We start from the raw sequence: 27476 nt of genomic DNA on the forward strand, positions 1-27476 counted from the left end.
CTGAGGGTGGAGAGGAAGATCTGATGTTTGGATTTTGGGGATATTTGGAAGAGCTCATGGCATTGGGGATTTTTGGTTTTCCCAGCCCAGCCTCTCACAAGTCAAGGCTGTTGCTTTTCCAGAAGGGTTGCTTTTATTTGGGTTTTTATTATATTTTTCCCCAGGTTTTCCAGGATGTCTGAGGGTTGTGCATTGTCCAAAAAGTGGGACAAGGTGAGACACGAGGATGTGATTCCTGACAGTCAAACCAGCCCAGCTTTCCCCTTCGTCATTCCCTTTTTGTTTAAATCCCAAATTTTAAAGACAGCCCTTGCAGGCAAGATTTGAGAGCTCAGAGTCAGGGAAAGCCCTGGGTGTTCTCTCTGCTGAAGGCAATGAATCCCACAGAGCCAGGATCCCATCCTGAGCTGGATTTCATGTGGAATTTGATACCCAAAAAAGCAAGAACCTTCTCTTATGAAGCTGAGCACTGACAGGGAGCAAATATTCCTAATTTAATTTGGTTTATTGGGATTTTCCCCTACCTACACCAGGTTCTTCACTTGTTTATTGATGTAACCTCCCCCAGCTACCTGAGCTGAGAACCAACACCAGACTTTTCCTTTTAAAATCAGTGCAAATAAATAATTTAATTGTGCAAACAGCCCAGGGAAGCTGCCTGGGGCTGCTGTGGTCACAGCCCTGCTGGGAGCCCACGGGATGAGCACAGCCTGACCCAAAACTCACATCAGGGCTCATTTTCAAGCAAATAGGTACAATTTTAACCAGCCCTGAGTATTTTTTCATTGCGAAATGCCCTCCAAACAGAGCCCTGTTGTGCTGTGACATTAAAACACAAAGAGCAAGAGAAACTCCGTGTTGACTTTCCGGACTTTGCGTTTATTTTATAACAGCTCAATATGGGTATTTTATTTTTTTTCCAGCTGGCTGAGTTTGGTGGACTTGAGGCAAACAGGAGCGGGTTAGTCAGCCAGCTGCTTAATTGGCTGATGATGTTTTCATTAAGGGGATTAAAAGCGCTGGGAAGAGGTGGGTTGGGTTAGGAATACACAGCTAGAAACAGCTCAGTCCCAGAGCAATTTAAATGCTGCCTCCACGATGGGGAAACAAATCAGTCACAGACAAAACAGAATCAGCCAAAAATCCTCTCTTTCCTATATATATATATATATGTTTGTATATATCTATGTGTCTCATTAAGCAGGATAAGAGAAAGGAAATTTTATATTATTTACATCCACTTCTAGAAAGGGGTGGGAGGGATGAATTTTCGTTGGTTTTAATATTTTAAAATATTAATATTATCAATATTTCGGTTGTTATTATGAATGGATTTTGCTCTGATGCAGCCCACGAAGCTCCTCTTGCAGAAACCCAGTGTCACATTGGTCTGGTGGGACGGGGATTGGGACATTCAGGAGTGGGATGGGACACCCAGGGATGGAAATGGGACATCCAGGGATGGGATGGGACACTCAGGGATGGGGACTGGGACATTCAGGGATGGGATGGGACATTCAGGGATGGAATGGGACACCCAGGGATGGAAATGGGACATTCAGGAGTGGGATGGGACATCCAGGGATGGGGACTGGGACATTCAGGGATGGGATGGGACATTCAGGGATAGGGTGGGACATCCAGGGATGGAAATGGGACATCCAGGGATGGGATGGGACACTCAGGGATGGAAATGGGACATCCAGGGATGGGAATGGGACATCCAGGGATGGGAATGGGACATCCAGGGATGGGATGGGACACTCAGGGATAGGGAGGGACATCCAGGAATAGGGTGGGACATCCAGGGATAGGAATGGGACATCCAGGGATGGGGACTGGGACACTCAGGGATGGAAATGGGACACTCAGGGATAGGGTGGGACATCCAGGGATGGGAATGGGACATCCAAGGATAGAAATGGGACACTCAGGGATGGAAATGGGACATCCAGGAGTGGGAATGGGACACTAAGTTATGGAATTGGACACTCAGGGATGGAATTGGACATTCAGGGATGGAAATGGGACACTCAGGGATGGAACTGGACACTCAGGGATGGGCACAGACCCTGTCCATCAGTGGCAGCCGCAGGATTTCACCACCATATTCCGATGCTTCTTGAGGATGACGTTGTTGTTGCTGTCATAGTAGAGGACAGAGGTGGCACTGAGCTTGGTGGGGGCACAGCACGCCTTGGGCACAGCCTCAGGCTTCATCAGGTGTACCTGGGGCAAGTTTGGGGGCTGTCAGGGCCAGCAAAGGTGGCTCCAGGCAGCAGAAAAAGCATCAAACCAACCGAAAAGTCCCGGGTGAATGGGGGGATTATTTCCATCTTTCTGCAAAAATATTTATTCTGAGCTCCAGGCAGTGGTTTACATTGGATCAGGGCTCGTGGGCCAGGCAGCCCCTGCATTAATTTGGGATTTCAGGGCCCTTTTCTTGCTAAAATAGACAAATTACTAAGAAAAACCTCATAAATCAGGGCAGCACAGGTCAGGCTCTGGTGTCACCAAAACTGCGGGAAAAACAAAAACCCTCCAACAACATTTTTTTAATATTAAAAAGTCAAGCTGAGATGTTCAGCTCTTCAAACCCCACCTGGAGGAACAATGCCCTGCAAAGGAACTTAAAAAATCTTTTTTTCCCGGGGGAAAGGCAAACAGAACCCTCGACTAAAGTTAGACAAAAACTTTTAAACTGCTACATTTTCCAACACTGGGAATCCTTCCAACAGAGATTCCCCACCCCAAATTGAAAAACCTAAAATCCACAACACCTCTGCAAGCACGACTCCCCTCTTGGATCCTTTTTGGAAAAGTTCAGGCCATGATTTATCCCAAAATTTTGCCTTTATCCCATTTTTTTTTTTTGGCCACAGGGCAGCAGCCGGAGGCACAGAACCCTCACTGGCTTCCCCCAACATGTGCGACTGATTTATGGCAGGGGCAGCCAGGCTCTCCCAGCCCGGAATTCCGGTGTTTTTGCTCTCCAACCCTGCTATTTGCAGCTCAGGCTGGGGCTGGCTCGCCTCCTTTGCTTCCCAGAAGGGATCCAGGTGATTCACATCCTGCTGCTTTTTGGGAAGAGCTCTGGGTTTTGGGGTTCTGGGTGGGTGTAGTGGAGGGGGAAAGGCTCCTCCCTGCTGCTGCCAGGATGTTTCCCAGCCCCTGGATGGGTCCTGGAAGCTTTATTGATGGCAAAATCCAGCCCTGCCAGGCGACACCTTCAAAGGCTGGGCGCTCCCTGTAATTAACCGCGAGCACAGGAGCCACCGTGGCTCTGTTTGGGGAAACCAAACACTCACAGGGCAGGAAATTCCTGAAATTGGCTGGGATGTGGGGTGGGTTTTGGGAAAAAAAAAAAAAAAAAGAAATAAAAAACCAAACCAAAAACCCCAAGGCATTAAAGCTTTCTCGCTTGGAATATGCTGAGCCCAGCGTTTGGGTGCTGAGCTGCAGTGAGGCTGTGGGGAAACCCTGGGAGGAAGTGTGGATAATATGGGAATTCGGGAATTTTCCCTGCTGCCATGAACCTGTGGGAAATGCTCGGTTTTGCCCCAGCTGCTGGAAAACCGGAGCAGAACCGCGGCGGGGGGAAAATCCAGAGGTGGAGGAGCTCTGGAATTGCAGAATTCCGCTCCTGGCTCGGGCTGAGGGGCAGAGCTTTGTGCTCTCCATGGCTCATCCAAGGCTCTCTGGGGATGTCTTGGAATTCCATGTTGGAATTCCATAGTGGAGCCTGGGGTGTGGGCTGTCCAGATGTGCATTCACCCACCCAGATGTGGTTTCACCCATCCAGATGTGCATCAACACATCCGGATTTGCATCCAGTCACCCAGGTGTGCCTTCACCCAACCTTATGTGCATTGATGCACATCCAGATGTGCATCAAGGCACCCGGATGTGCTTTCACCCATCCAGATGTGCACCCTCCCACCCAGATGTGCACTCACCCACTCATCCTTTATTTATATCCAGACCCCAACCACATCCCCCCGACCTCAACCCCCTCAAACCCAGCCGTGCTCACCCCAAAATCCCTTTTCTCCACCAGGCCCTGCCAGGCTCTGGCTGCTCCCCAGTGTCCCCCCGGGGCTGTTTTGGGGTTTGCACTGACCAGGGACTGCAGGATGGCGTGGTTGGTGGCGTTCATGCAGGAGTCCAGCGGGAATGCACATTCCCCCTCGCAGTAGTAGGCTGAGTACCCTTGTGGGGCAATCACCCAGTCCTGAATAAAACAAAAAAAATATCAAAAATATTTGATTACATCGAGGGCTTCACCCTTTGTGCCTCCTCATCCACTCCCCACCTGCATAAACAACTCAGCCACCTCCTCCCTGCCTGGCTGTGCCAGCAGCAAGGGTTTATTTTGATTTTTTTTTTAATTTTTTGGACAGAGCTCGGGGTCACCAGTGGGGTTTGGCGTTGTGGCAATTCACGTTTGCCTTCCCAGCTCCCAGGCTGGCTTCACAGGCAGGAGAATCCAGCCAGGGAGGGAGCAGGGGAATGGGATAACGGGGTTTATTTCTTGGTCATTTACTTCTCCCAGCAGACAAGTACCAGCCAGCCGAGGTCCTGGAAGCTAACGTAGAGCTCGTGGCGCCGGCAGACCTGCCGTCCATCTGCGGAGTGGACATCATCTGTGGGGAAAAGGGAATTTCAGCCTGGGAAGGGCAAAACCCCAGCTTTGAGATTTCCCCAAACTCTGTGGTTTCAGGGCTTTCCTGCTCCTCTCCTGCCTGAGCTTTCTGGAGCTTCCCAGGGCTCCAAAGCCAAGGGCAGTGAGGCAAAAATTCCGATATTCAGAAATCCTGACACACTCACCAAACACCATTTCCTTGAGGGCATCCAACCCAAACCCTCCCAAACTGCAAAAACCTCCAACCCTAAAACCTCAGGGCTTTTTGCTGTTCCCCTTAGGGCCAAAAATCAGAATTTCAAGGCATTTTCCATAGGGATCCCTTCCTCCTCCTGCAGCAAATATCTCACCAAAAATCCCAGGGAGTTTGTTTGGATGGGGGAGGTCGTTGGATTTTTTGGGTTGTCGCCTCCTGGGGGGTTTGGCAGCTCGGGTGACACGTGCAGGGTTGGGGTTGGCACGGAAAAATGTCACCATGAAGGGCTGCTTGGATCGAGGTCCCCTGCGTCCCAGGAGTCCTGCTGAGCTTGGATCGACGCTGTGACCTGCAGGGAAAAGATCATGGATGGGTTTGTTCTCAAATTGAACCAGTTTAATTAAAGAAAAAATCAAAAATACGTGAGATTTGCAGCAGGAGCTGTGGGTTTGCCACCCCAAGGGTGATGCCTGATGGGGTTTTTTGCCTTTTATATACGCTTTTATATATTTTTATACCCTTTCCCTAATTTTGTTGGTATCCTTTATACACTCTTTTGTAAAAGAGTTATTCTTTTGTAACTCTTTTTTTGCTTGGAATTTTTGCAGTCTGATATTTAGCTTAGTTTTTGGGTTCTTCAAAGCAGAAAGACCAAACTTTTTGCTCAAGAGGCCAAAGAGCTCTATGGTGTCTCAAAATTAGAGGTTTCAACCTTGGATGAAGCCTTTTCTCCAAAACATATTTTGTCATCTAGTCTCATTTTGGGGAGGGTAATTAGAACATGGGGACAATTATTTCATTTATTAAGTTTCTCACTGGGGGATTTTAGGTAGACATGTTGATTTGTAAAGTCCATAAAATTGTAATATGCATTATGTGGGGTGTGTGCATTTCAGAGTGTTCCACCTTGAAAAATCCTATTAAAAAATTTTAAATATTATATATAATATATATAATATATATAATATATATAATATAATAAAAATATATATAAAATATAAAAAATATATAATAATAAATATATATATATATAATATAATAATAATTATATATATATATATATAATATATGTAATAAAAGAACCCTTTTACCCCTTTTAGCTGTGTCTGCCTCGTATTTCTACCACCCAAAAGCCAACAGGAGCTCCCTGAGGATCCCATTGCACCATAAAATGACATCACAGAGCAATTAAATGATTAAAACCAAGTGATCAATTTTCCCTTTCACCCCTGTGGAGGAAAGTTTGGGAGGGGAAGGAATGGATGAAGATGTCCCTGGGATTGCCTGGAAAAAACACCACGGGAGAAGATTTAATCCCGTGGGGAAAAGAGGGTTAATCCTCTGCCCCACACACAGAGGATCCCCCCGGGTAAGGAGTTCATTAAGTGTTAATGGGGTTAATTACAGCCCAGGCCACCAGGACCTGCAAGCCCAGACTTCTGGCACTCATCACCCCTGGAAATTCAGAACTGCACTGGGATCGACACCTCCCAGCACCAAGAGGACCCCAATTCCTGGCAATTTGGCCCCAAATTTGCTGGCAGACTCACCATCATCTGTCTCCACGTAGAGCCGAAGCCCCAGGTGGTGTTTCTGCTCCACTGACCAGTGGTTGCTGGCGGCAGTGACGTCAAACACCAGCCAGCCCTCTGTGCCAGCCCTGAGGTCCTGGACATCCAGCAGGAACAGGTCAGATTCCCTACAAAACCAGGGAAAAGGAGCAGGTGAGTAACAGAACCCAAAGGGCTCCAGCACGGACCTTAATGGATGGAAATCACTCCTGGGAGGTGTCCAGACAGATCCTGGTGCTGGACGTGATGTGGTGTGGGAAAAGCCTCCTCCCTGCCCGGCTGGGAATGCCAGGTGTGGCTCTGCCCTGGGGGAATGGGTGGGAGCAGCTGGACGCTGTGGTGCCGGGAAGGGAAAGGTTGGAGCTGCTGCCCCTGCCTGCCCCATCCTCACCATCTGCATCCCATTCCCATCCCCAGCATCTCATCCCCACCCTGTTCCCACCACCTTCATCCCCATTCCCATGTCCTCCACTTCATCTTCATTCCCATCCCTACCATCTTCATTCCCATCCCCATCATCCTCATTGCCATTTTCATTCTCACACCCATTCCCTTCATCTTTATTTCTATTCCCATCTTCTTCATCCCCATCAACCCCATTCTCAACCTCATCCCCATAAACTTCATTACTATTTCCATTCCCATTCCCTTCCCACCTTTTTAATTCCCACACCCATTCCCATCCCCATCATCTTTGTTCTCATTCCCATTCCTGTCTTCTTCATCCCCATCCCCATCATTCCCATTCCTATTGCCATACCCATCTTCTTCATGCCATTCCCATTCTCTTCACCTCCATTCCCATTCCCATTCCCATTCACCTCACTCCAATTCCCATCACCTCCACTTCCATTCCCAGTCCCATTTCCATTTCCATTATCTTCATTCCCATTTCCATCCGCATTCCCATCACCTCCATTCCCATTCCATCAACGTCACTCCCATTCCCATCACTCTCACTCCAATTCCTGTCACCTTCATTCCCATTTCCTCCATTCCCATTCCCATTCCCTCCATTCTCATTCCCATTCCCATTCCCATCACCTCCATTCCCATTCCCTCCATTCTCATTCCCATTCCCATTCCCATCACTCCCATTCCCATTCCCATTTCCATTCCCACTCCCATCTCCATTCCCATGCCCATTTCCATTTCCATTCCCACCATCTCCACGTCCATTCCCATCACCTCCATTCCCACTCCCATTCCCATTCCCACTCCCATTCCCATTCCCACCATTCCCATTCCCAACACCTCCATTCCCATCACCTCCATTCCCATTCCCATTCCCATTCCCATTCCCATTCCCATTCCCATTCCCTCCATTCCCATTCCCACCACTCCTACCGCCATTCCCACCGTTCCCATTCCCATTCCCATCCCGCCACCCCCACCCCGTCACCTGTTGGCCTGCTGTGTCGCCACCTCGTAGATGCTGACATGCAGGCTGCAGTTGGCGTGCCCAGGGCTGCCCCTCGCCTTGTAGATGCGAAATTCCGCGGCGGTCACAGCTTCTCCCGCCGGCACCTGGGTCAGGTCGAACCGGAACTCCTTCCAGTAGGGCTTGGGGGAGAACACATCCCTGTCCTGCTCCACTGCGGGGAAAAAGGGTCAGGGGTGGCTGATCCGAGCCCAAAACATCCCCACTGAATTCCCACCACATGGATTTTAGGGACAAAAGCCCTTGGGGGAAAATTCTGAGCTCCCAGGAGTTTGAATCCGGATGCAACTTCCCTTATTTTTGCACTTTATTTTGCTGTAAACCTACAGCATCCCCTCCCAGCCAATTTCCTTTATTATAAATATAAATATAAATATAAATATAAATACAAATACAAATACAAATATAACTATAAATAACTATATAAATAAATAAAATAGATGATGTAGATACAGATATAGATATATAAAAATAAAAACAAAAATAAAAATAAATAATATAAATATAAATGCAAATACAAATACAACTATAACTATATAAATATAGATATAGATCATATAGATATAGATCATATAGATAGATATATAGATAGATATAGATATAGATAGAGATAAATATAAAAAATAAAAATAAAAATGAAAATAAAAATAAAAATTAAAATTAAAAAAAAAATATATAAATAATATGTAGCACAAGCTTTGGCTATGGGAGGAGCACACAGAGCACAGTGCTTTAGGGGCTGCAGCCTTTTGTGCTTCATGAAAAGTGTGAAAAACACACACATTAATTTGAGTTTTTGGGGTCAGCAGGACCATCTGGAGCAGGAATTGGGGTTTTCTAAATTTTTCTTGCAGCAGACAAGCCCAGGGCTTTTCGGGATCATCACAGGTCCCTCTTGCCCTCAAACTTTGGGATGATGAAATATTAAGATTTTCAGCCTGTGCCTGACTGGGGAGTTCAGGAGGATTATCAGGTCACTTCTGTGTGAAATAAACTCTCCCTTTTTCCTGAAAACACCTCATTTCTCCATCAATCCAGTACACACTGGGAAAGGAAAAATCCGATTTTATTTTGTGAGTCCATGAAGAATTACCCTTTCTTTCCTCATGCTAATGCAGCCCCCACAGTTTTGCTAATGTGCAATTATTTGCTTCGAATTGTTCTTTAAAAATATTCCAATCTGCCTTGTCTGAGTGTAATTAAAGTTTATGATTAAATATGATTCAATGTGACTAAAGCTTCTCCCGCTTCAGGCACAAAAGCAACGAAGCCAATTTCACCTGGCGCTTACTTTCAAAAATAAAACAAACAAATAATTAACTAAATAATAAAACAAACAATTAACGAAATAAAAAATGTTTTTAAAGCGTTTTTTAACCAATTCCAGGGGGGAAATATTCCAAATTTAATCTACCATAAAGTTGCCATTCTCATTTATATGGAGGGTACCCAACACTGAGATTTTACTGAGATACCCAAAATTTTTTTCCCTTCTTCTCCTTATTTTTTCCTTTATTTTTGCCCCTCTTTTTTAAAAAAACCCTTTTTTTTCCCTTTTTTTTTCTTTTTTTTCCTTCCTTTTTTTTCCTTCTTTTTTTTTTTTTGCCCCTCTTTTTCTTTTTTTTAATTTTTTTTTTTTTTTTAACCAAATCCCACATTCCCTCCAGCTCCTGGCCTCACCGCAAGCTATGTTACAAAAAAAGCCTGGGGCAGGGCGGATGTGGAGAGAGCTTCCTGCTCGGGCAGGGCTGCTGCCAGCTGGGCAGGAGGATGCTGTGGGGAGAGCTGGATGTGTCCCCTGTCCCCTCGGGGGGACAAAACAGCCCCCAAAACCTCCACAGCCCCTCGGGTTCTTCCCTGTTTTCCATTTCTCCCACCATCCCATCGTGGATTGTTTTATTCTCCCAATTAATTGGTGCTGCCAAAGCTTGTGGTGCTTAGAAAACCCTTAAATTCCCCTAAAAAGAGGAATAATTCCCCCAAAAAGAGGATTAATTCCCCCACAGGAGTCACCTCATTTTTTTTAGCATTGATAAACCCCCAGTGAGTGTCCCATGGTTAGTCCAGGTTGTGTCCCCTTAGGTATTTTTGGGGTACTTGGGTGACCCCTTTGCTCCAAAATCTTTGGGATTTTTTTGTCAGAGCCAAGGAGGTCACAGAGACCTCACATCAGGTTAAAAAAATAAAGCCCCTGGGGTGATTTTTGGTCCTGGAGAAGAGAGAAAATCTCTGGTAGGATTAGAATTTTGCATGGCTGTGGTGTGGAGGGCAGAGGATGGGATTTGGTGGGAAGGAATCCCAGGGACACCTTGGAAATGAGAGAAAAGCTAAATGGGCTGCAATTAGCTGAGCTCCTTGATGAACCAAACCAAGGATCCAACAGCAATACATTTGGGATGAAATTCTGGGAGGAATCCCTGAATTCTCTGCTCCTTCACGGAGAAAAAGAGGAAAACCCTTGGAGGGGCAGGATGAGGGGGAAACATCTCCTTCTGGGCCAACACTGGGATAAACAGCAGCTTGGATGGAGCTCAACATCCCCGTGCTTCCCGCTAAATCCCAAACAGTTCCCATCTGGAATGAAAGCCTCGAAGGTCCCCAAATCACCCAGCGGAGCTGTGGGTGCTCAGAGGTGCCAGGGGGGGGCTGGAGGTGGGGCTGGAGGTGGGGCTGGAGGTGCCCCCCCGGCTCATTTCGGGAGCCCAGGGTGCCTGGGAACCGCCAGAGATTCGGGTTGACTCAGCCACACCACCAACCCTCAATTAGCTGTGGGTGGATTATCCGGATTGCGGAGGAGACGCACCAAAAAAGCCCAACCCAAGCGCTCTGCTCTCCTTTCCCCCTTCCTTTGGCATCATCCCCAAAAGCTGCTGCGTTTCCCCCCCCAAAAATGCCAATCCCTGTGTTATTTTCTCCCACCAGCCCCCCAAAAAATCATATAAAAATGATTATGCACCAATAAAAACAGCCTCGGGATGTCCAGCTCCATCCCAATCCTTCAGCATTCCCAATCTCTTCCCGGATCCCACCCTTCCTCCTGCTCTCCAGGTTATTCTTAGCTGCAGGTTTTTCACGGTGCACTTTCCCTGCTTCTATAAACTGCGCATCACTCGTAATTACCAGCCCTGGCTGCTCCCCATGTGTCCCCACGACCATTTGGGACACCAAATTAAAAGGAAATGCCAGGATATTCGACCACATCAAGTGCTCTGGAGCCTAAAATAGGTTTGAAGGAGATGCAGGGAAGATGCTGTCCCTGCGCTTGAAAGCAGGAAAAAACAAGCTCTGGAGGTTTTCTGGAGTGGGGAGGGATTTAGGAGTTATCCCAAGTGCTGGGAAATGAATCCAGACTCCCAGTTTGCCTCGTGCTTCTTCCATCCAGCTGGGATGAGCGTTGGGAGCTGCAGGACGTGGGATCAGCACTCCCAGTGTGGGGTGGAGCAGCACACCCCAAAGCCCAAAATTCCATTAAAGAGGCTGCTCTGAGCTCCCACCCTGCACCCTGAGGTGCCTGGGGTGCTGTGGCTGTTTTTGCCGAGGTGTCCTGAGTTCCTCTGCAGTGTTCCCCGAATTTTCAGGGAGGATGTTTGGCTGTGGGCACAGCTTCATCTGGAACAGCCACGGGGGAGTCCAGCCACTGGAATCAGACTGGTTTGGGTTAGAAGGAACCTCAGAGATCATCTGATTCCAACCCCTCGCCATGGGTGTTTTCCAATAGACCAGGAGCCACGGATGCCAGGAGGGAAAGGGGGGATGAGGATGTTGGGATGCCCTGGGGGGCTCGGGAATGCTGTGAGCCTCCTCATCCCCTTCCTTTTACAAACCTCTCTGCTCCACGGCCGAGGAGAAATCCCAAAACCCAACAAAACCCCACAAAACCCCAAAATTGTTAAAAATACAACATCCAGCAAGGGCACAGAAAAAGCCCAGGTCAGGTTTTACCCTCACTCTGAGAGGAGCAGGAGGGATGGGATGGTGAATCCACCATCACCAAACCCAGCTGGAGGGCCCTGCCTGCCCCTGCTCCCCAAACTGGGCTGTGCTTGTGCTGCAGGGAGGTTTGTCCTTCCCCCTTCCCAGAACAAGGTGTGCCGCTGGGATTCTCACTCTGTCCTGGCTCACACAGCGGGGTGGCTGCGAGCAAAGAGGTCCAAGTGCCCAATGGGGCACAGACTTTACCCCATTTGCATGTCCCATCAGGGTAATTGTGCAGCCAATTATGCATGCAAATGAGAGCTGGCCTTCTCCCACCAAAAAAAAAAAAAAAATCTTATTTAATTAACATGAAGGAGCTGACGAAGCCGCAGAAATCAAAGCCATTCAAATGGGAGGCTGGAGCTGTGTTCCCCAACTCTCCTGGCTACTCCAGGAGCACCGGGAAGGGGAGAAAAATAGGGAACCCTGTGCCTGCAGCTCTGTACCAGCAGTGACACCTCTCAGGAGGTTCCCCTGACCATCCCACCCTAGCTGCCATCAAACCTGACCCTTTTAAAGCCAATTTTGGTGTCTGTGCTGAGGGATTTGGTGCTTCAGCGTCCGTTTCCCTCAGTCTCAGCTTTTCCAGGACGCTGAGCTCCCACAGCTCCCTCAGGACTCCTGTGGGCACCCCAGGTCACCTCATGTCCTGAGCAGCTGGGTCTGTCCCAGGGACGCTCCTGACACCCACATGGGGATGGAGGAATTGGAATATTTTTGGCCCCACCGATGCTGGGAACGGCAATTGCTGGAAACAGGAGGGATGCTGGAGCCTGGTAACCAGCTGGACAGGATTCCAGCCATAATTAGCAGCCCTGGGGATTTTATTTGGACCTGGCATTGGGTGTCCCATCGTGGGTCACACTGCTGCTGTCCTGCCTCTGCCCTGCTCGCTGCCCGCTGAGATGGGGAGTGCGGGGTGGATGAACCTCCCTCAGCAGGACATTCCCTTTTTCCTTCTCCTCTTTTTAAGCAGAGCTGGGATTCATCCCGGCCGCTTCCAGCCAGGACCCGTGTCCCTCAACAGCCTCCGTGTCCCTCAACAGCCTCCGTGTCCCTCAACAGCCTCCGTGTCCCTCACAGCCGCTCTCCCCCGTTATTGAGCTTAACTTTGGGCAAAAGAGGCATTTTTGGAGCAGGGATGCCCAGAGAAGCCTCCCCAGGGATGCTCGGAGCTGCCGGAACACAGTCACGGACCAAGGGTTCGGGTCGGGCTCGGCTCAGCCCCGCCGGGCGCTGTCCCCCGGTGTCCCCTCGGTGCCTCCCCGGCTGTGCGGACCCCGTCCCGCCCGTGCGCTCCTGTCTGCTTTGGTCCTGTCTGTCTGTCCGTGCGCCCCGCTCCTGCCTAAGCCGCCTGGATCGCCTCCGTGCGCTGCCGTGCCTCCACAAGCTCCGGTCGCTCCGGTGCGCTCCGGTCCTGCCCGCACATCCCGGTACCCCCGGTACCCTCCGGTGCGCTCCGAGCCTCCCGACGCCCCGCACATCCCGCTGTCCCCCGGCCAGCCCCGTTATCCCCGGTGCCCCGGAGCTGTCCTCACCCATGTTCACGAGGCTGACCACGGTGTCCGCTCGGCTCACCACGCTGCCGGGCGGAGGGCTCTGCGTGCTGAGCCCGGTGAGCACCGGGCGCGACACCGCCGCTTCCTCGCCCTCCTCCTCCTCCTCGCCGGCCACGGCGTGGTACAGATCGAGCATGAAGAGCGGCGCGGCGGCGGCGGGGGAGCGGGATGGGGCTCGGGGTCGGGGCCGGCCGGGCAGCCCCAGCACGGCCAGGATCTCCCGCTGCACGTCCCGCCGCTCGCCGCCGCTCAGCCGCCGCTGCGGGACCCCGGCGGAGTGGAGCCGGCGGCGGAGGACGCTGCCGCTGCCCAGCTGGCACAGCACGGCCGCCAGCCAGAGCAGCGCCACTGCCCCACGCCGCCCCCCGCCCGCCCCGCGCCCCATGGCACCGCCGGGACCCCCCGCCCGCCCGGTGCGGCCCCGGGCACCGGCACGGCCCCGGCTCCGGCCCGGCGGGGCGAGGGGAAGGGATGGGATGGGATGGGATGGTCCCTGCAGCGGCACCGCCCCGGCCCTCCCCGCCCGGCCGCCCCGGGGCACGGGGAGCATCGCTGGATGGGGGAGAAGCGGCGGGCAGCTGAGACCCAAAGCCATGGGAAACACGGGAGTGGGAAATCCCTGTCCTCGTGGGCACCCAAACCCTGGGCTTCCGCCGTCATTAACACCCGAACCCATTCCTAGGGGTGCTCATCCTCCTGGGTACCCAACCCACGGAACCCCAAATCCCTGGGGACTCATCTCTGGGGGTGCTCAGCCCTGGGGCTGCTCCTGCTCGTGGGTGAACAAACCCACGGAAATCCATCCCTAGGGATGCTCACCCACGTCTAACGAGGGTCACCCTCACAGACATCCAAACCCACCCAAATCCATGATCACCCACACCTGGGGACACTTATCCCCTCAAGCATCCACTCCCAAAGCCACCCAAATTTTGGGCACGCCCTGTTTCCCTTCCCCACCCCAATGGATGTCACCCCACCTCACCCTCACCAGCCTCACCCACCCACCTGGACCACTGAATTTCGAGGCTGGTTGATTCCCTGCTCCATCCCAAACCCTCCCCTTCCTTCCACAACCTCAGGAATAACCACCTCCAGCTCATCCTCACAAAGCTAACACCGGGGAAAAAAGTAGGAGGCAAGATCGTTTATTACCGCAAGCAATTTTAATACAAAAATGTGTCTGGGTTTTTTTTTTTTTTTTTTGTGTTTTGTTTTTTTAAACAATTTCATTGGTAGAGCTTCAGTTTTGCCTCAATTTTTAAACCAATTGAGAGAATCACACAGCAACACGGTCAGAGCCGGAGAGGAACAATATTTTAATAAATACAGGAGCTGTGGAGAGCCCTCGCCCCCGGCCCGTCTCCTGGTCACTTGGTCAGTTGGATTTTATTACAAAGAAAAAAAAAAAAGGAGCGTACAAAAGCGAGACAGGACTTGCAGCGAGTGTGCTGGTGAGACTCAATTTTTCAAGGACAAGCAACTGTGCGTGTAAGTCCAGATTTCTCCTAGGAGCAGAGTTCACATCAATCTCAGCCTGGTTGGAAGTGGAATGACCAGTTAAATAATAAATAGGAAAACGAAGAGATGCAGATAAAACAGCGATTGTGTAAGGAACGCCTCGGGTTGGGCTGGTTAAGCCATCAATCCAGAAGAATCCTTGATTTTTTTTTTTTTTTTTTTTGGAGGACCCACCACCTCTGAGGGATGCATCCGAGTGATCCAGACCTGCAGTCGTACCCCGTGCTCTCCCCCGAAGTGAATCCCCTCCTCAAACCCACCCCCAAAACCCCTCACCCTCGGTTTGTTCTTTAAAAACAGAGTTGTCAGGACAGTATTTTCAAGACAGCAAACGGTCACGGCCTTTGCTGTAGCGTGTGCAAATTTTATTTAAGTCAAACTCCGCTTTCTTCAGGTAAAACCACGTAGCTTTAAAAAAAAAAATGGAAACATAAGCCCCAAGTCCCCTCACCTCATGTTTCTCTGGTTGAGGTATCTGTGATTTACAAAAAAGAGAGTTCCTTGAACACTGCAGGATTCAGGTCTTTGCTTTTAAATATAATTTACCTTGCTGAGACAGCAAGTTAAGTTTATAAAGATGCATTTAGGAAACAATCCTAAAAGATAAAGCAGGTTCACACCCTGCACCGCGCAGAAATCCTATTTATATTTTAGTTTTTCTTTACACTTTCACATCTTGACCTTTTTTTTTTTTTGCTTCCTTTTTTTTTTTTAAATCTTTTTCTTGATTTTTTTTTTCTTTCTCTCCCACACATTTCAGTTTTCCAGGCCCCTCTCTAAACAGGGGTCACCGAGAGGCAAATTTTTTTTTTTTTTTTTATATCTACATAAATATTCACATGAAAATAGTAACTTACAAAAAAGGAAAAAAAAAAAAAACCAAAAAACCCAAAAGAAGAAATCAAATAAGGCAGCTTCATAACACAACTTTTCTTTTACACTTTTAACAATATAGTTTCTCCCATTTAGAATAAATATACATCCAATGTACGGAGCAGGGTTAAAAACTGGACAACAATTCGGGGTTGCGAGTCGTTTTTCCTCTCTCCCTCTCTCAGCAGGGCGGCGGGTACAGTATTATCTCTTAGGGCCTGGCGTTTTCGGGGTGGCAGCGGGCGCCTTCTTGGACATGGTGGGGATTTTGGAGGGTTTGGCCACTCCCCGGCGCGAGCTCTGCCCGCCGGCCGCGCTGCTCTCCGAGGTGTCCGAGCAAGCCGACTGCGTCTCCAGCAGGTCGAAGTCGGAGGCGTCGCTGCCCCGCCGGCTGCTGGCCCTGCTGCCCGTGCGGCTCCCGGCGCGGCTCGTGGGGCGGCTGGCTGCCTTTTTGGGGTCTGCAAGGGAGAGCCCGTGAGCAGGGTGGTGCCCCCCATGGGTTTTTTGGGTCCCTTGTCGTTGTGCTTTTGTACTCTTTTTACGTGGCTAGCACGGGTCTTTCCCGTGAGAACATTCCGTTGTGTTTTGTAAACAAAGGTAAAGTTTGGATGTTTTTGAAACAGTGTCTTGAGATTTGGACAGTTCAGGCCTGGCCAATCAGGCCTAGGGGGAGGTTTCTGACTGACCAACCTGGGCGACCTCTGAAAAGTCTATATATATTGAAATCAAAATAATAAACTTCCTCTTTCTTGCCACACTGAGAACTTGGGTCTTTTCTCTGCTAGCGGCTCAACAGCGACATTTTTATATCCTTTTTACCCTTTCCCGTTCCTGTACTTTTTTACTCCCTGTATCTTAGCCTCACACGTTTATAATTCTTATACCACACCTAGTTCAGAATTCTTTGGACTAAACTAAACAATCCCCACAATCTCAAGAGCATGAGGCACCAACCTTAAAAGAGCCCCATCCCTGGGACATGTTTTTGTAAAATAAGTTGTAACCTTTTTGGGGGGCAGGTAATTTGAATAAGGGGGAAATTACTTCATTTGTTAGGCTTCTTATTGGGGAATTTTAGAAAGGCATGCTAATCTATGAAGTCCATAAATTGTATGCTGGTGGTACTGTTTCTCTCTTTTTTCATCGTGGTGCACCTGGGATCCTATTAAACCAAGGAAATACCCTTTTCCTATACTGGTGTCTGCATCTCAAATTTTTTACCAGCATTTTAGGCATCAAGGAGGGGTTGTTTGCACCCCATTCCCGAGTCAACCCACAGTAAAATCCCCGTTTCTGCATCCAGCAGCACCCCTGAGATTCTGACGCTTTGGGATCTTAATTTCTTTATTTCTCACCTATCTGTAATTCTGTGATTCTCCAGTGCATAACTCTAGACTCCACACAGAGTCTAAGCTCCCATTCTCAATATTTTTAGATAAAACAATTCCCCCCTAAGCTTGAAACTCGAGGACACCTCGCTGTCTCAGACCCCCAAGATATGTAAAAAACAGTGAATTGTGGGGAGCAAATTTGGAGTAATTGACTTCATCACCTGAAGCTGTGATTGGAGGGTTAAACCTCGATATGCAAATGGACAAAACTTATAAATTATGAAAAACTTGTGACCTGTTGTCCATTTTGGGTGTAGCCCCTCGAATCGGCTTTGTCTGCCCTAAATGCACTTGAAGCCCTTCAATAAATATAACTGATTTTTAGTCTCTTAATTTTGTCTCTGTTTTAGGTAAGCCCTGCTAAGGCATCAGTTCAACATCAGGATTGATTCCTTCCCAAACCTCAGCATTCCTCGGAGTGCAGAGCATCTCCTCCTGCAGCCACCACCCCAAAATATCCCATATTCAGAACCAGATCCCAAACCAGAACCCCAGAGGTTCAACACCAGCATTGATTCCTTCCCAAACCTCAGCAACTCCTCGCAGTGCAGAGCATCTCCTCCCGCAGCCACCACCCCAAAATATTCCATATTTTTCCCGCCGATTGAAGCGGCAACAGCACCAGGAGGAGTTTTTTTCCCCATTTTTTCCCCAAACTCACCTGCCCGAGTGGTTTTGGCACCTGTAGACACTGGAGAGGAGCTGTTACTGGTGTCCCCAGCCAGCGAGGTCCGGCTGGAGTGGAAGGTGGGTCTCTTCAGCTTGCTGCCCGCCGAGGGAGTCACCTTGGGGGGAAGAACACAGGGGACATCCTTTAGCTGTCACCTGCACTGTGACGGGCTGAGATCACACCTGAGATCAGATCCTCAGCAGAAATTTTGGCATTTAAGGAGTCCCCATCATAATGGTCAGGGAGGAGCAGCAGTTTCAGCAGCAGTTTGTGAAAAAGGGAAAAACCCAAATGCTGAGAATTTGGAGGGTAATGGCAGTTTGTGTGCCGCAGGCTGATGGATGGGAATTTGTTGGGAAAAAAGAAATCCAAGCAAAGCTGATGTTTCAAGCATCAGCTGGGCTCGAAACTCCACAAAGAAAATATAGAAAAATAGGGATTTTAGCATCCAAGCAGCTCAGGAGCATTTTAGAAAGTCAAGGCCCATTTGGGATTTTTTGAAGCACAACCCATTGTGGCGAGAGGTGGAGGGACACCCTGGTGCCACATCACTCCAGTGCCCAAAGGCAGCCAAACTGGAAAAGTGCTGGCCAGGGACACAAATCCCAGCGAATCAGCCCTGAAACGGTGCTTTCCTGACCTTTAGGATGTGGGAAGTGCAGCTGGTTTGGGGTGAAGCAGCACAACAGGCAACTCTGCTCCCGCCGCTGCTGGAGGGAGCCGAGGGGAAGGTGCCAGCAGGGCGAGGGCACCTGGATCCAGCTGGAAAATGCAGCTCCAGTTTCCATCCACCATCCAAAGCTCCGGGTTTGGGGCAGTGCTGGAGGAAGGGGACTGCCTGGGGTGTCCCCAATCCCTGGGGGTTTTTGGGGGATGCAGGATGGCCCCAAAATGGATGCATCCCTGGAGAGATGCACACAGAGAGAATTTCCTACAGGAATTTCCTACTGGAGGGGTTTTCCTCCATCCCCTGTGATTTTTGGTGAAATCAGGAATGTTGGAAAGCGATGAAACTGGAGCTGCAGGGGGAGAGGGGCAGCTGAGGGAATTAAAATCCATTAACACGCGATTTTCCAGGTACCAACTGTCATCATCATCAGAGATTTCCATTTCCATCCTCGATCCTATTTTATCATAGGCAGCAAGCATCAATTTAGGGCAATCGGGAGAGCACTCCTGACCTCCTGATGAACCAAATCAATCCCTTTTTTCCACGGGGAAGCACCGCTGAGCAGGACAAAGTTACCTCACCAGCACAGCGAACTACCCGGTGCTTCTCATCACCCGCTTGCAAGGGCAGGAAAAGTCCACGAGGAGGCTGGAAAACTTTGGGGAAAGCAAAGCCTCAGCCCAAATTCATCCTCCTGGGAGCACCGAGGCGGTGGTGGGACACACCAGACGTGCTTCAACACGGTGAGAAAGGCAAGCTCTCCGTCAAACTGAGGCGCTGTGGTTACGGCGCATGCGCTGTAGCTGATTTTCAAGTCCCAACTCGGCTGCTGGGTGTCAATTTTGGGAAGCCAAACGCGGCCTCTTTCCAATGAAACTCGGAAAAATCACATATTTTTTAAAGCACAAGAAGGTTAGCACGGTTTGGAAGCAAAGGTGATTTGAAAATCTTGTGCTTCTTCACCCTGAGGTCAATATTTTCGTTTAATCCGAGTTGGAGACCCATGAAAAACGCCAACAGTCGGAGCGTTAGCGGTGCTACAAGCGCTGCTCTACCACGAGGAAAGCGTTAAGAGCAGGCAGGGCAGTGGGGTGACTCCGTGCCAGGCCACTCTAGCCTTCAGCAGGTCCTTGGGGCTGGCAGACCATACTCTACCTCGGCGCTGGGGAGCTGGAAGTCGGAATAATCGAATCCCCTCAGGGGGGTGCTTGCTTTACTGTTTATCAACCAGGGTTTGTCATAACATCGAGAGAAGTGGTGTGGAGTCTGTGAAATGGAAAAGCCAAGGGAAGGGGAGGTGGGGGGGAGAGGTGGAATGAGTGGTAAAAAAAATGAAGAGAAAAAAAATGAAGAGAAATGGAGGAGTATCTGGAAATGGGGAAACGGCACTGGAATGGAGTGAGAACCGAACGGGAATGGCGTAAATTAAAGGCAAAAAAACCCAAAAGGTGATGAAATAATGATGATGGGGTGGGGAAGGAGAGGTGAGGGGCGATGGCTTCTTCCTGACACCACAGGGATCCAAGTCTGGGCTGGAAACCTGCAATCCTACAGCAACCCACCCCATCCCCATCCCACCAGGGAACATCACCTAAAAAACCTCCTCAAACCCCCAAACCCTTCCTCCTCCCTGCACCTCATCTGGCCAGGTTTTGGAGACCACCAGGAAGGGAGATCTTCCCCCCTGCACCCACCTTGGCTCCGCTGGCCGGAGTGGCCGGAGAGGATGGCATGGAGGCGCAGCTGTGGTTGCTCTGGCTGGCGCTGGAGCTGGAGCGCGTCGGGGAAGCTGCCCGGGATGAGGGTTTGGATCTCCTGCCCCGAGAACGGAACGGAGTCATTCCCTGCGAGGCTCCTTCCGGCAGGATGAACTTCTCCCGGAGCTCCAGGTTGGTCCGACCTCGTGCTGGGAGGGAGAAAGGAGGGGAGAACTCAGGGTTGGAGACTCAACAGCATCTCCAGGGCTCAGGAGGCTCCAGGGCTGGGAGCAACTTCTTCAGGTGTCTCCCCACAGCAGTGAGGCTGCCCTGGTTCTCCTGCTCTGCCTTAAAACAACCTCCTGACACAGATCAGCTCTTTGAGAAATTGGCCCATTAAAAGCTGTCCTAGGGCCAGGAATTGGCACTGGATGCTCTGTTTCTTTCTCGTGGAAGAGCATCCTGATGGCCTTGAAACTCACCGTGTCACAACAGCGGCCAACGTCACCTTTAATGTGGCTTAAAAAGAGCAAAAGCAGCTTGGAAGGGTTGAGATTCTGAGAGAGATTCTGAGAGAGATTCTGCTCTCCCACAGCTCTCTCCACACATTTTTAGGGAGAGAAAACCAACTTTTCAAACTGGTCAGTGAAAACAACTTCTCCAAATTTTCACCCAGACGCCTCAAAGAGCTGGAGGGTCTCCCTTCCACAAGCAAGGGGCAACCAAGCAGGGAGAAGGGCTGTGGGCTTGAGCTCCTGGGCCAGAGTGCTTCATGCTCAGGGGTGTTTGAACAGGACATGCAGTGAGCCTTACGGGACACCGGAGGAATTCCGGAGCAGAAAGCCAAGAAAGCAATTGCAGGAGGGAATCTCCACGCTGAGATAACCAAGGGATAGAAACAACCTCGATGTCAAAACATCTGCTGCAAAGCGTGAAGGGCGAGGAGGAGGAGGAGGAGGAGAAGCCCAAGGGCTCCCTGGAGCTCGAGGTAAATCATGCTGCTTTCAGCAACAGCCGTCGGACAGCCGGAGTGAGGAATGCGGCAGCTTGAACAAGACACAGCCGAGGCAATTAACACCCCAGAGACCCCAGAGAGCCAGGGAAAGGTGGGGCATTCTCTAAAATATGGTTTGGTCATTCCAGCCCTGCTAATCCTGCTCTGGCCCCTGGTTGTGGCCAGACCTTGAGGTTTTGGGAAGGTGAGCCCAGCTTGCCAGGTGTGACCCTGGTCTGTGTTAGCCCAGCTGTCCCTTCCAGATGTGTCTCACCAAATGCAGCCCTAAAAACTTGAGACCAAGGTGGTTCCTCCCTTCTAACATGCTGCTGTCTCTTCCTGAAGCTCTGCTCATCCAGGGAATCACCCAGCCCTGAACAGCCCCACAGACAATGATGTCTAAATTTTACAACTCAAATCTGGCTTGTGGCAACCCAGGCTAAAAAAGGGTAACAATTCCACCCCCAAAGGCAAAAAGGGGGGAAAAAATTCATTTTAATGCACTGGAGAGCATTAAAAGAGAGCATGCTCTTCTCCTCCTACAAAACCCAGATAACACTGCCAGGTTTGCTGCAGCAAATCTTGTGATTTCAGCTTCTCAGTTCGCTTTGGATCTGTTTTCTCCCATCAGGACAATGACCCACGCTGGTCACTCAGCGGCACCAGAATTTCCAAACTGCCCTCAGTGGGTGGGAAGACATGAAGCCCAGGATCTCCCTTACCTCTGCACGGGTCATTCTTCACCAAAAATTCATCCAGGGCCATCCATCCTCCTCCCACACGGACCATGACTGTGCTCCTCAGGATACGGACCAGCCGCAGCTGCTGCGAGTCGCCAAACTGTGGGGCCAAGGAAGAGGTCAGGGAGAGGGGAAAAACCAGGGCCACGCGGCTCCTTCCCTCACCAGGCTGCACCAAAGCCTTTCATAAATTTATTTAAGAGTTTTGAGGCTTCTCCACACAGGTTTTCCTGGAATGAGCGCAAGGTGGTATTGATTGATGTGGAGTTTCCCTGCGTGGTTTGAAGATGATGCAACTGAGCCAAATCCGTTAATTTTTAATATTTTACAAAGGAGATTTTAGGGTTTTTCCAGCCAGAATTGAAGTTTTTTCTCCTTTTTTTGTGAAGGAAAAGGCTGGCAATGCCCTGACCCTCCCGGTGCAGCCCACGTGGGGAAGGACCCGTCTGGTTCAGCAGGACAAGCCGAGCGAGAAAAACCTCTGATCACCACCAAGTGTGACACCCAGGGATCTCCCTGAGCCTCAGACTTGACCCCCAGCAGCCACGAAGCCCCTGCTGCAGTGATCTCCCCGTGAGGATGTTGGGGTGAGTGCAGTGATGGGAATCCAGGCAGGAATCCCCAGCGATGGTGATTAGTGATTGCGATGTTCATTAGTGGTTGGAAACGCCTGCCGTGTCGGGAAAAAAAGTGCACCCCGGATCAGAAGCTTGTGGTTGGTTTGTAAAGCTGCCCTGAATGTCCTGGACACCCAAAGCCAGGTTTCTGGGGGTCTGCCAGGCCAGGGAGGGACATTGGGATCCCTGCTGGAATGGGAAGACAGGAGAAGCAGTTTTGGAAGTGAGACCCTCTCCAGAATGGTTAAAAAAAGGGGGAAAAAACCCCAAACACGAATATTTTCCACAGGTGGAGGTGCAAAAAATAAGAGATTTGGTGAAAACAGAGAGTGCAAAGTGAGTGGGATGGGTCAGGACAGGAGGGGACATCTCTGACCCACAGGGATATGGGACCTGGACCATTGGTGGTGTCCCTGCTTGAGCTCTCCCTGTCCCAGTGGGGCTCAAGAGCTTCCATGGTGCTCACAGGGAAGCAGGGAAGGTTTTTCCCTCTCTCCAGGCTCTACATGAGCTGTCCTTCAAGAGCCAACCCCAGGGATGAATCAATTCTCATTATTTTCCAGTTTATTGTAGAAAACATTTCTATCATCACTGCCAGAATTAAAGCCAGAATGGTCACCCACTCCCAACATCCAAGTTTGCTTCACTTTGGGCATCTTTTAGGGCATCTTTTTGGGTGGGCATCATCACTAAATGTGAAAAACAAGCTTTTTTTATTGGGGTAGTGGGGACATCATGTCAGAATGGGGCTGGGCTCATCCCAGCTCACCACACTATCGGGACACATGCAGGTTTTGGGAGGGGAGGCTTGCTCCAGCGAGGAGTTACTCCGTGGTGTAGCAGAGATGAGGGTTTAGTTGTCCTACAGGATGACTCAGCGCTCTCATTCCATGGTGATTGCAATCCAAACCCACCCAGAGCCTGGTGCAGGTTGTGCCCACCCTGGGCTGGTGTTCCCCACACCCATCTGCCCCAATTCACCACCATCACCATCTCCAATGCATCCAAGAGAGGAGAAAAAATCTCTCCGATTTTGCCAAATCCTGCTTTTCCCACTGAATTTTCCCGGTTTTTTTTGGGGTGGCACTGCTCTGGACCAGGCTCCCAGATCACATCCTCCCACAGCACCACAGGACAGAGCAGCATCACAACACACAGAGGTTAAAAAAAAAACCCCAGAGGTGAGAGACAGCACCACAAGGCAAACTGTACCTGATTGCCGAGGAAGAACTATGGAGGGAGAGGGGATGGGGAGAGGGGAGGAAAGTCCAGAGGAAGAGGAGGGGAAAAGAAAAACAAGAAAAAAAACATTTATGGGATTAGCAGTGCAATAACCATGAAATCTGTTAACTGCAAGAGGTAGAAATCTGGGGGGTTTGGGGCTATCTGGGGGGAAGGAGAAGCTCTGGGAGGTTGGGAAACAGCTCTTCCCAGCCAGAGCATCAACCCCAAACCAAGTGGGGGCAGGAAAGTGGGAATTCTGCCGCCACTTCGCCTCGCTGAAGGGTTTGAAACATAAACAGCAGCTCGTTACAAAGAGATTCTGTCAGGAAATTATTCTCCCTTCTTCGGGAGCGAGCTAAGAAAAACACAGGCGTAAGGTACACTCATCCAGGAGGGGAACTTCAAGGGCGGCTCCAGGAGTGAATGCAGCATTTCACGGGGGCTGGCTGCCCCAGAACAGGGACACTTTTATGTTCTCCCAACCCAGGGAACGCCCTGGGGCCAAGGATGGAGCTGGGAAAACACGTCCCAGCCACCTCGGCGTGCCAGGGGAGGAGGGCTCCGCCTCGCCCTGTGTCCCCCTGTGCCAGGCTGGGCACCCCTGGGGGATGTCCCCTCCCTGGGTGGGAAGGGGGAGCAGGATTTGGGGGGCTTTCCATGCCCTCTGCCTTACCCTGTACTTGTTCTCGCCGATCTGCTCCACTTGGAATCTCTTGGCACACTTGCACTGGGCAACTTGCCTGGTGACCTGCGGTGGCCAACAGCAGAGGTGAGGAAGCAGAATTTTGGGACTCATCCCCCAAGCCAAGGCGCTCCTTAAAACCCCTTAACCCATAAAACAACCCCAAGCAGCCTTTCCTTCTAAAACACGCCCAGCTCCAACCAATTATTTTGCCTCAGCACCACCAAAATCCACTTTTAATTGATTTTTTCTCCTCCTTGCGAAGAGAATTCTTCCTCAACCCCCAGCCTGAACCACCCCCAACCCTGCTCAGCACCCCCTTTTTTTTGGTGCTTCACCTCATCCTCAATCTTGTCAGCATCCGTGGTGGGTCTGTAGGCATCCTTGTTGGGATGGAGAGCAGCCACAAACTCGTAGTAGTCAATATAGCCATCACCATCCCGGTCAAAAATATCCGCCACCGCCGTCATCTCCAGCTTCGTGGTGGGGAATTCTGGAAAAATCAGGGAAAATGAGCAGGGAGCACCTCCATCAGGGATGCAGGAGCAGCAAGCTTGTTTCCCAGGGACTTACTGGAAGCCAGGATGCCGTCGATGAACTCCTGCCGGGTGATTTTCCCGTCCTGATCCTTGTCGATGCGCCGGAAGAAATCCATGACGCGCGATTTCTTGTGGTTCATCCAGCGCATGTACTTCTTCCTCCAGACGTCGAAGTCGAAGTTTGCAAACTCCTTCAACTGCAAGGAAAACCCGCGGGGAGTCAGTGGGGGAAATCCTAAAAGAGCAGAACCTATAGAATCACCCCAAAATCCCAGCGCTGCCCGCCCTCCCAGCAAGGTTTTTTTTGGGATTTATCCGGATAATTCCCAGTTGGAGTTGCCAGCACAGGACACACAGCAGAGCCGACAGGCAGCACGTGGATTGTGCATCCCAGGAGCTCCCAGGGATGCAGCTTCCCCCAGGCTGCTGCAAGGGACACACAGGCAGGGAGGATCAGCACACAGACACACACACACACCCCGTCTGCTCACCCTTCTGCGGGTGATTCCTCGCCCTGTGGGTTTGCCAGGGAGGAATTCCCACTCCCAGCATCATTTTGGGCACGGATTTCCCCTCTCCCTTTCCCTCGGAAGGGATTTCCAGCTCATCTTGTCAGCTCTGCAAGTCCCAGCCTCAAACCCTTTAATTTAAAATCCCTTTTTCCCTCCCCACCCCAAAAAGACCCCCAAGACCCCACCAGCTCAAGCAGCTCACACCAAGGTAAGACAACAACTTTAAAGGCTTTTTTTTTTTTCTCTCTCTCTCTCTAAACATTCTTGGGGTGAAAAGCAACGAAGAAAAAACATGGATACGTAGAAACTGAACTGACCTACAGCAAAAGCAACAAAAAACAAAAATTAAAAAAAAAATAAACCACTCACTTCTGGGCATAGCTGCTTTGTTAAGCATAAATAAAAACAAAAATGACATTAGATGGTTGGATAAAATAGAGACAGTAATTGTTAAACTAATTACTAGGAGGAAAGCAGGGCCTGGCTGTCATTAACTCTACAGATACCAACTACAGGGGCACAACGTTGGTTAATGTGCAGTTAATTAGTTAATCACCAAAGGGCTTTTTTTAGCCTCAATATTTTAGGAATATTTGGCTTTGGCATTTCTGGAAAGGCAGCAGGGACTGGGAAAGCACTGATTTAATTTCTCCTTGCACCTCTCTGGGGATGAATTCCCATCTCCCACCACCCTGCCCTGAGCAGCCAGGGGTTTTTACCTCCTCCAGCCTGTCCAGAGCATCGTTGAGCTTCCTCTGCCTCTCCAGGGCTAACAGCCAGACCTGCTGCCAGCGTGCTGAGAGCTGGTTGATCCTGGGATTCTTCGTTTCTGACTGGGAGATGATGGGCATGCTGGGGGGAGCAGCCTGCCCCAGGGATTTCCCTGGGAAAAGGGAGAAAAGGAGCTGTTTGAGGTGGTGTTGGTGGGTGCAGGGAGTGTGAAGAGCAGCAGGGAAATGTGTTTTGTGCTTTTTGGAAGGGAAAACCTCCCACGGCCCTGCTGGCTGCTGTGGGATCACATTCCCAAGGGATGCAGTGTCCCTAGAAGGAGGACAGTGACAGCTCCACATCCCCCAGAACCCAGGAATTCACAACGGACTCTGCCTCATAGAAACAACACAAAAAACCCCCAAACTGCAGAGAGAGTAGAACACTGCCAGCCCCACCAGCCCTAGGAACAGCCCACCCAGCACGGCTGTTTTGGGAAATGCCACCTGGATCCTCCCCTCCTGACAAGCCTCAGCCGCCTTCCTAGTGGCTGTTAACGCAGGATGCCTGGTTAATTGATAATCAAAGCTAATTAGCTTCCCAGGAATTTCATTTCCTGCCATGCCAGGACCCAAAGCAGACATACTGTTGCTGCGGGACTTGTCGATGAAGGGTCCGTGGGGAGGCTCAGTAGCTTTTCTTTTGTAAGTCTTTGTCACCCGGTCCACATCTGGCTGTTTCCGTGTCATCTCCTCCATGAAGGACTGTCAGAACACAGAAATCATAAAAAAATCCTTTGCAATTTCACTGTTTTTTGGCTTTCAGCCCTCACATAGAGGAGAGGTGAGCATTCAGCACCAGCAACTGGGGATTGTGATTGAGGAACTGCTCAGCTCTGGCTTGGATTTGCCAGAGCTGGAGTTCATCCCTGGGCTGGTTTGGCTCCAGCTGGGTCCCACACGGCTTTGATTGGGAATTCCAAGAGAAGTCAGTGGAAACATCCCCACCCTGCCCCTCTGCTGGAGCTCACCTGGTGCTCGGAGATGAGTGCTTTGACCTGGTCGATATTCTGGGGCATGGGGTCCTGGTCCCGCTGGATCAGGGTGGTCTCAGCCCACTGGATCCACGCCAGCAGCTCCTCCAGAAGCTCAGCATTGGCCACCAGCTCGGACAGCGCCGACTCCAGCCTCTGCTGGTGCTGCTTTGCCCACGTGAGAACCTGTTGGAAGCACGAGGTGACCATCCAGCGTGGGA

The 27476-nt window shown here is 50.4% G+C and overlaps 2 protein-coding genes across 39 annotated transcripts in view; both read right to left on the reverse strand.

Moving 5' to 3' along the window:
* Positions 1–858: 858 nt before the first annotated feature.
* On the reverse strand, positions 859–13769 carry LOC146427753 (bone morphogenetic protein 8B-like). 3 transcript variants are annotated; one of them, XR_014856282.1, is made up of 8 exons: positions 13364–13769; positions 7812–8004; positions 6389–6537; positions 4993–5187; positions 4564–4643; positions 4121–4231; positions 1867–2229; positions 859–1474 (listed from the first exon to the last, which is right to left on the reverse strand). XR_014856282.1 is itself a non-coding variant. In XM_085081149.1 (8 exons), the coding sequence occupies exons 1-7, from the start codon at positions 13767–13769 to the stop codon at positions 2080–2082; spliced, it is 1284 nt and encodes a 427-aa protein (XP_084937275.1). In that variant the 3' UTR covers positions 859–1488; positions 2047–2079. The 3 variants fall into 3 exon arrangements, 1 of the variants encoding a protein (XP_084937275.1); XR_014856281.1 differs by having other exon boundaries at positions 1619–2229; XM_085081149.1 differs by having other exon boundaries at positions 859–1488; positions 2047–2229.
* A 747-nt stretch (positions 13770–14516) lies between these two features.
* Positions 14517–27476, reverse strand: part of MACF1 (microtubule actin crosslinking factor 1) — a 134720-nt gene continuing 121760 nt past the window's right edge. For 14 of the 36 annotated variants that reach the window (XM_085081243.1, XM_085081253.1, XM_085081240.1 and 11 more), the window contains 13 exons: positions 27253–27441; positions 26869–26986; positions 26234–26397; positions 25884–25898; positions 25037–25199; positions 24802–24956; positions 24455–24529; positions 23770–23787; positions 21923–22040; positions 20204–20415; positions 19665–19775; positions 17831–17954; positions 14517–16236 (listed from right to left, as the gene is read on the reverse strand). In XM_085081243.1, the coding sequence (XP_084937369.1) occupies positions 15983–16236; positions 17831–17954; positions 19665–19775; positions 20204–20415; positions 21923–22040; positions 23770–23787; positions 24455–24529; positions 24802–24956; positions 25037–25199; positions 25884–25898; positions 26234–26397; positions 26869–26986; positions 27253–27441 (1716 nt within the window). In that variant the 3' untranslated portion in view covers positions 14517–15982. The remainder of the gene's footprint in view (positions 16237–17830; positions 17955–19664; positions 19776–20203; positions 20416–21922; positions 22041–23769; positions 23788–24454; positions 24530–24801; positions 24957–25036; positions 25200–25883; positions 25899–26233; positions 26398–26868; positions 26987–27252; positions 27442–27476) is intronic. The other 22 variants (XM_085081256.1, XM_085081262.1, XM_085081246.1 and 19 more) reach the window with 8 other exon arrangements.

The sequence above is a fragment of the Lichenostomus cassidix genome, chromosome 23 (genome assembly GCF_008360975.1).
Source record: "Lichenostomus cassidix isolate B80296 chromosome 23, HeHo_3.0, whole genome shotgun sequence".
In the NCBI taxonomy this organism is placed as follows: domain Eukaryota; kingdom Metazoa; phylum Chordata; class Aves; order Passeriformes; family Meliphagidae; genus Lichenostomus; species Lichenostomus cassidix.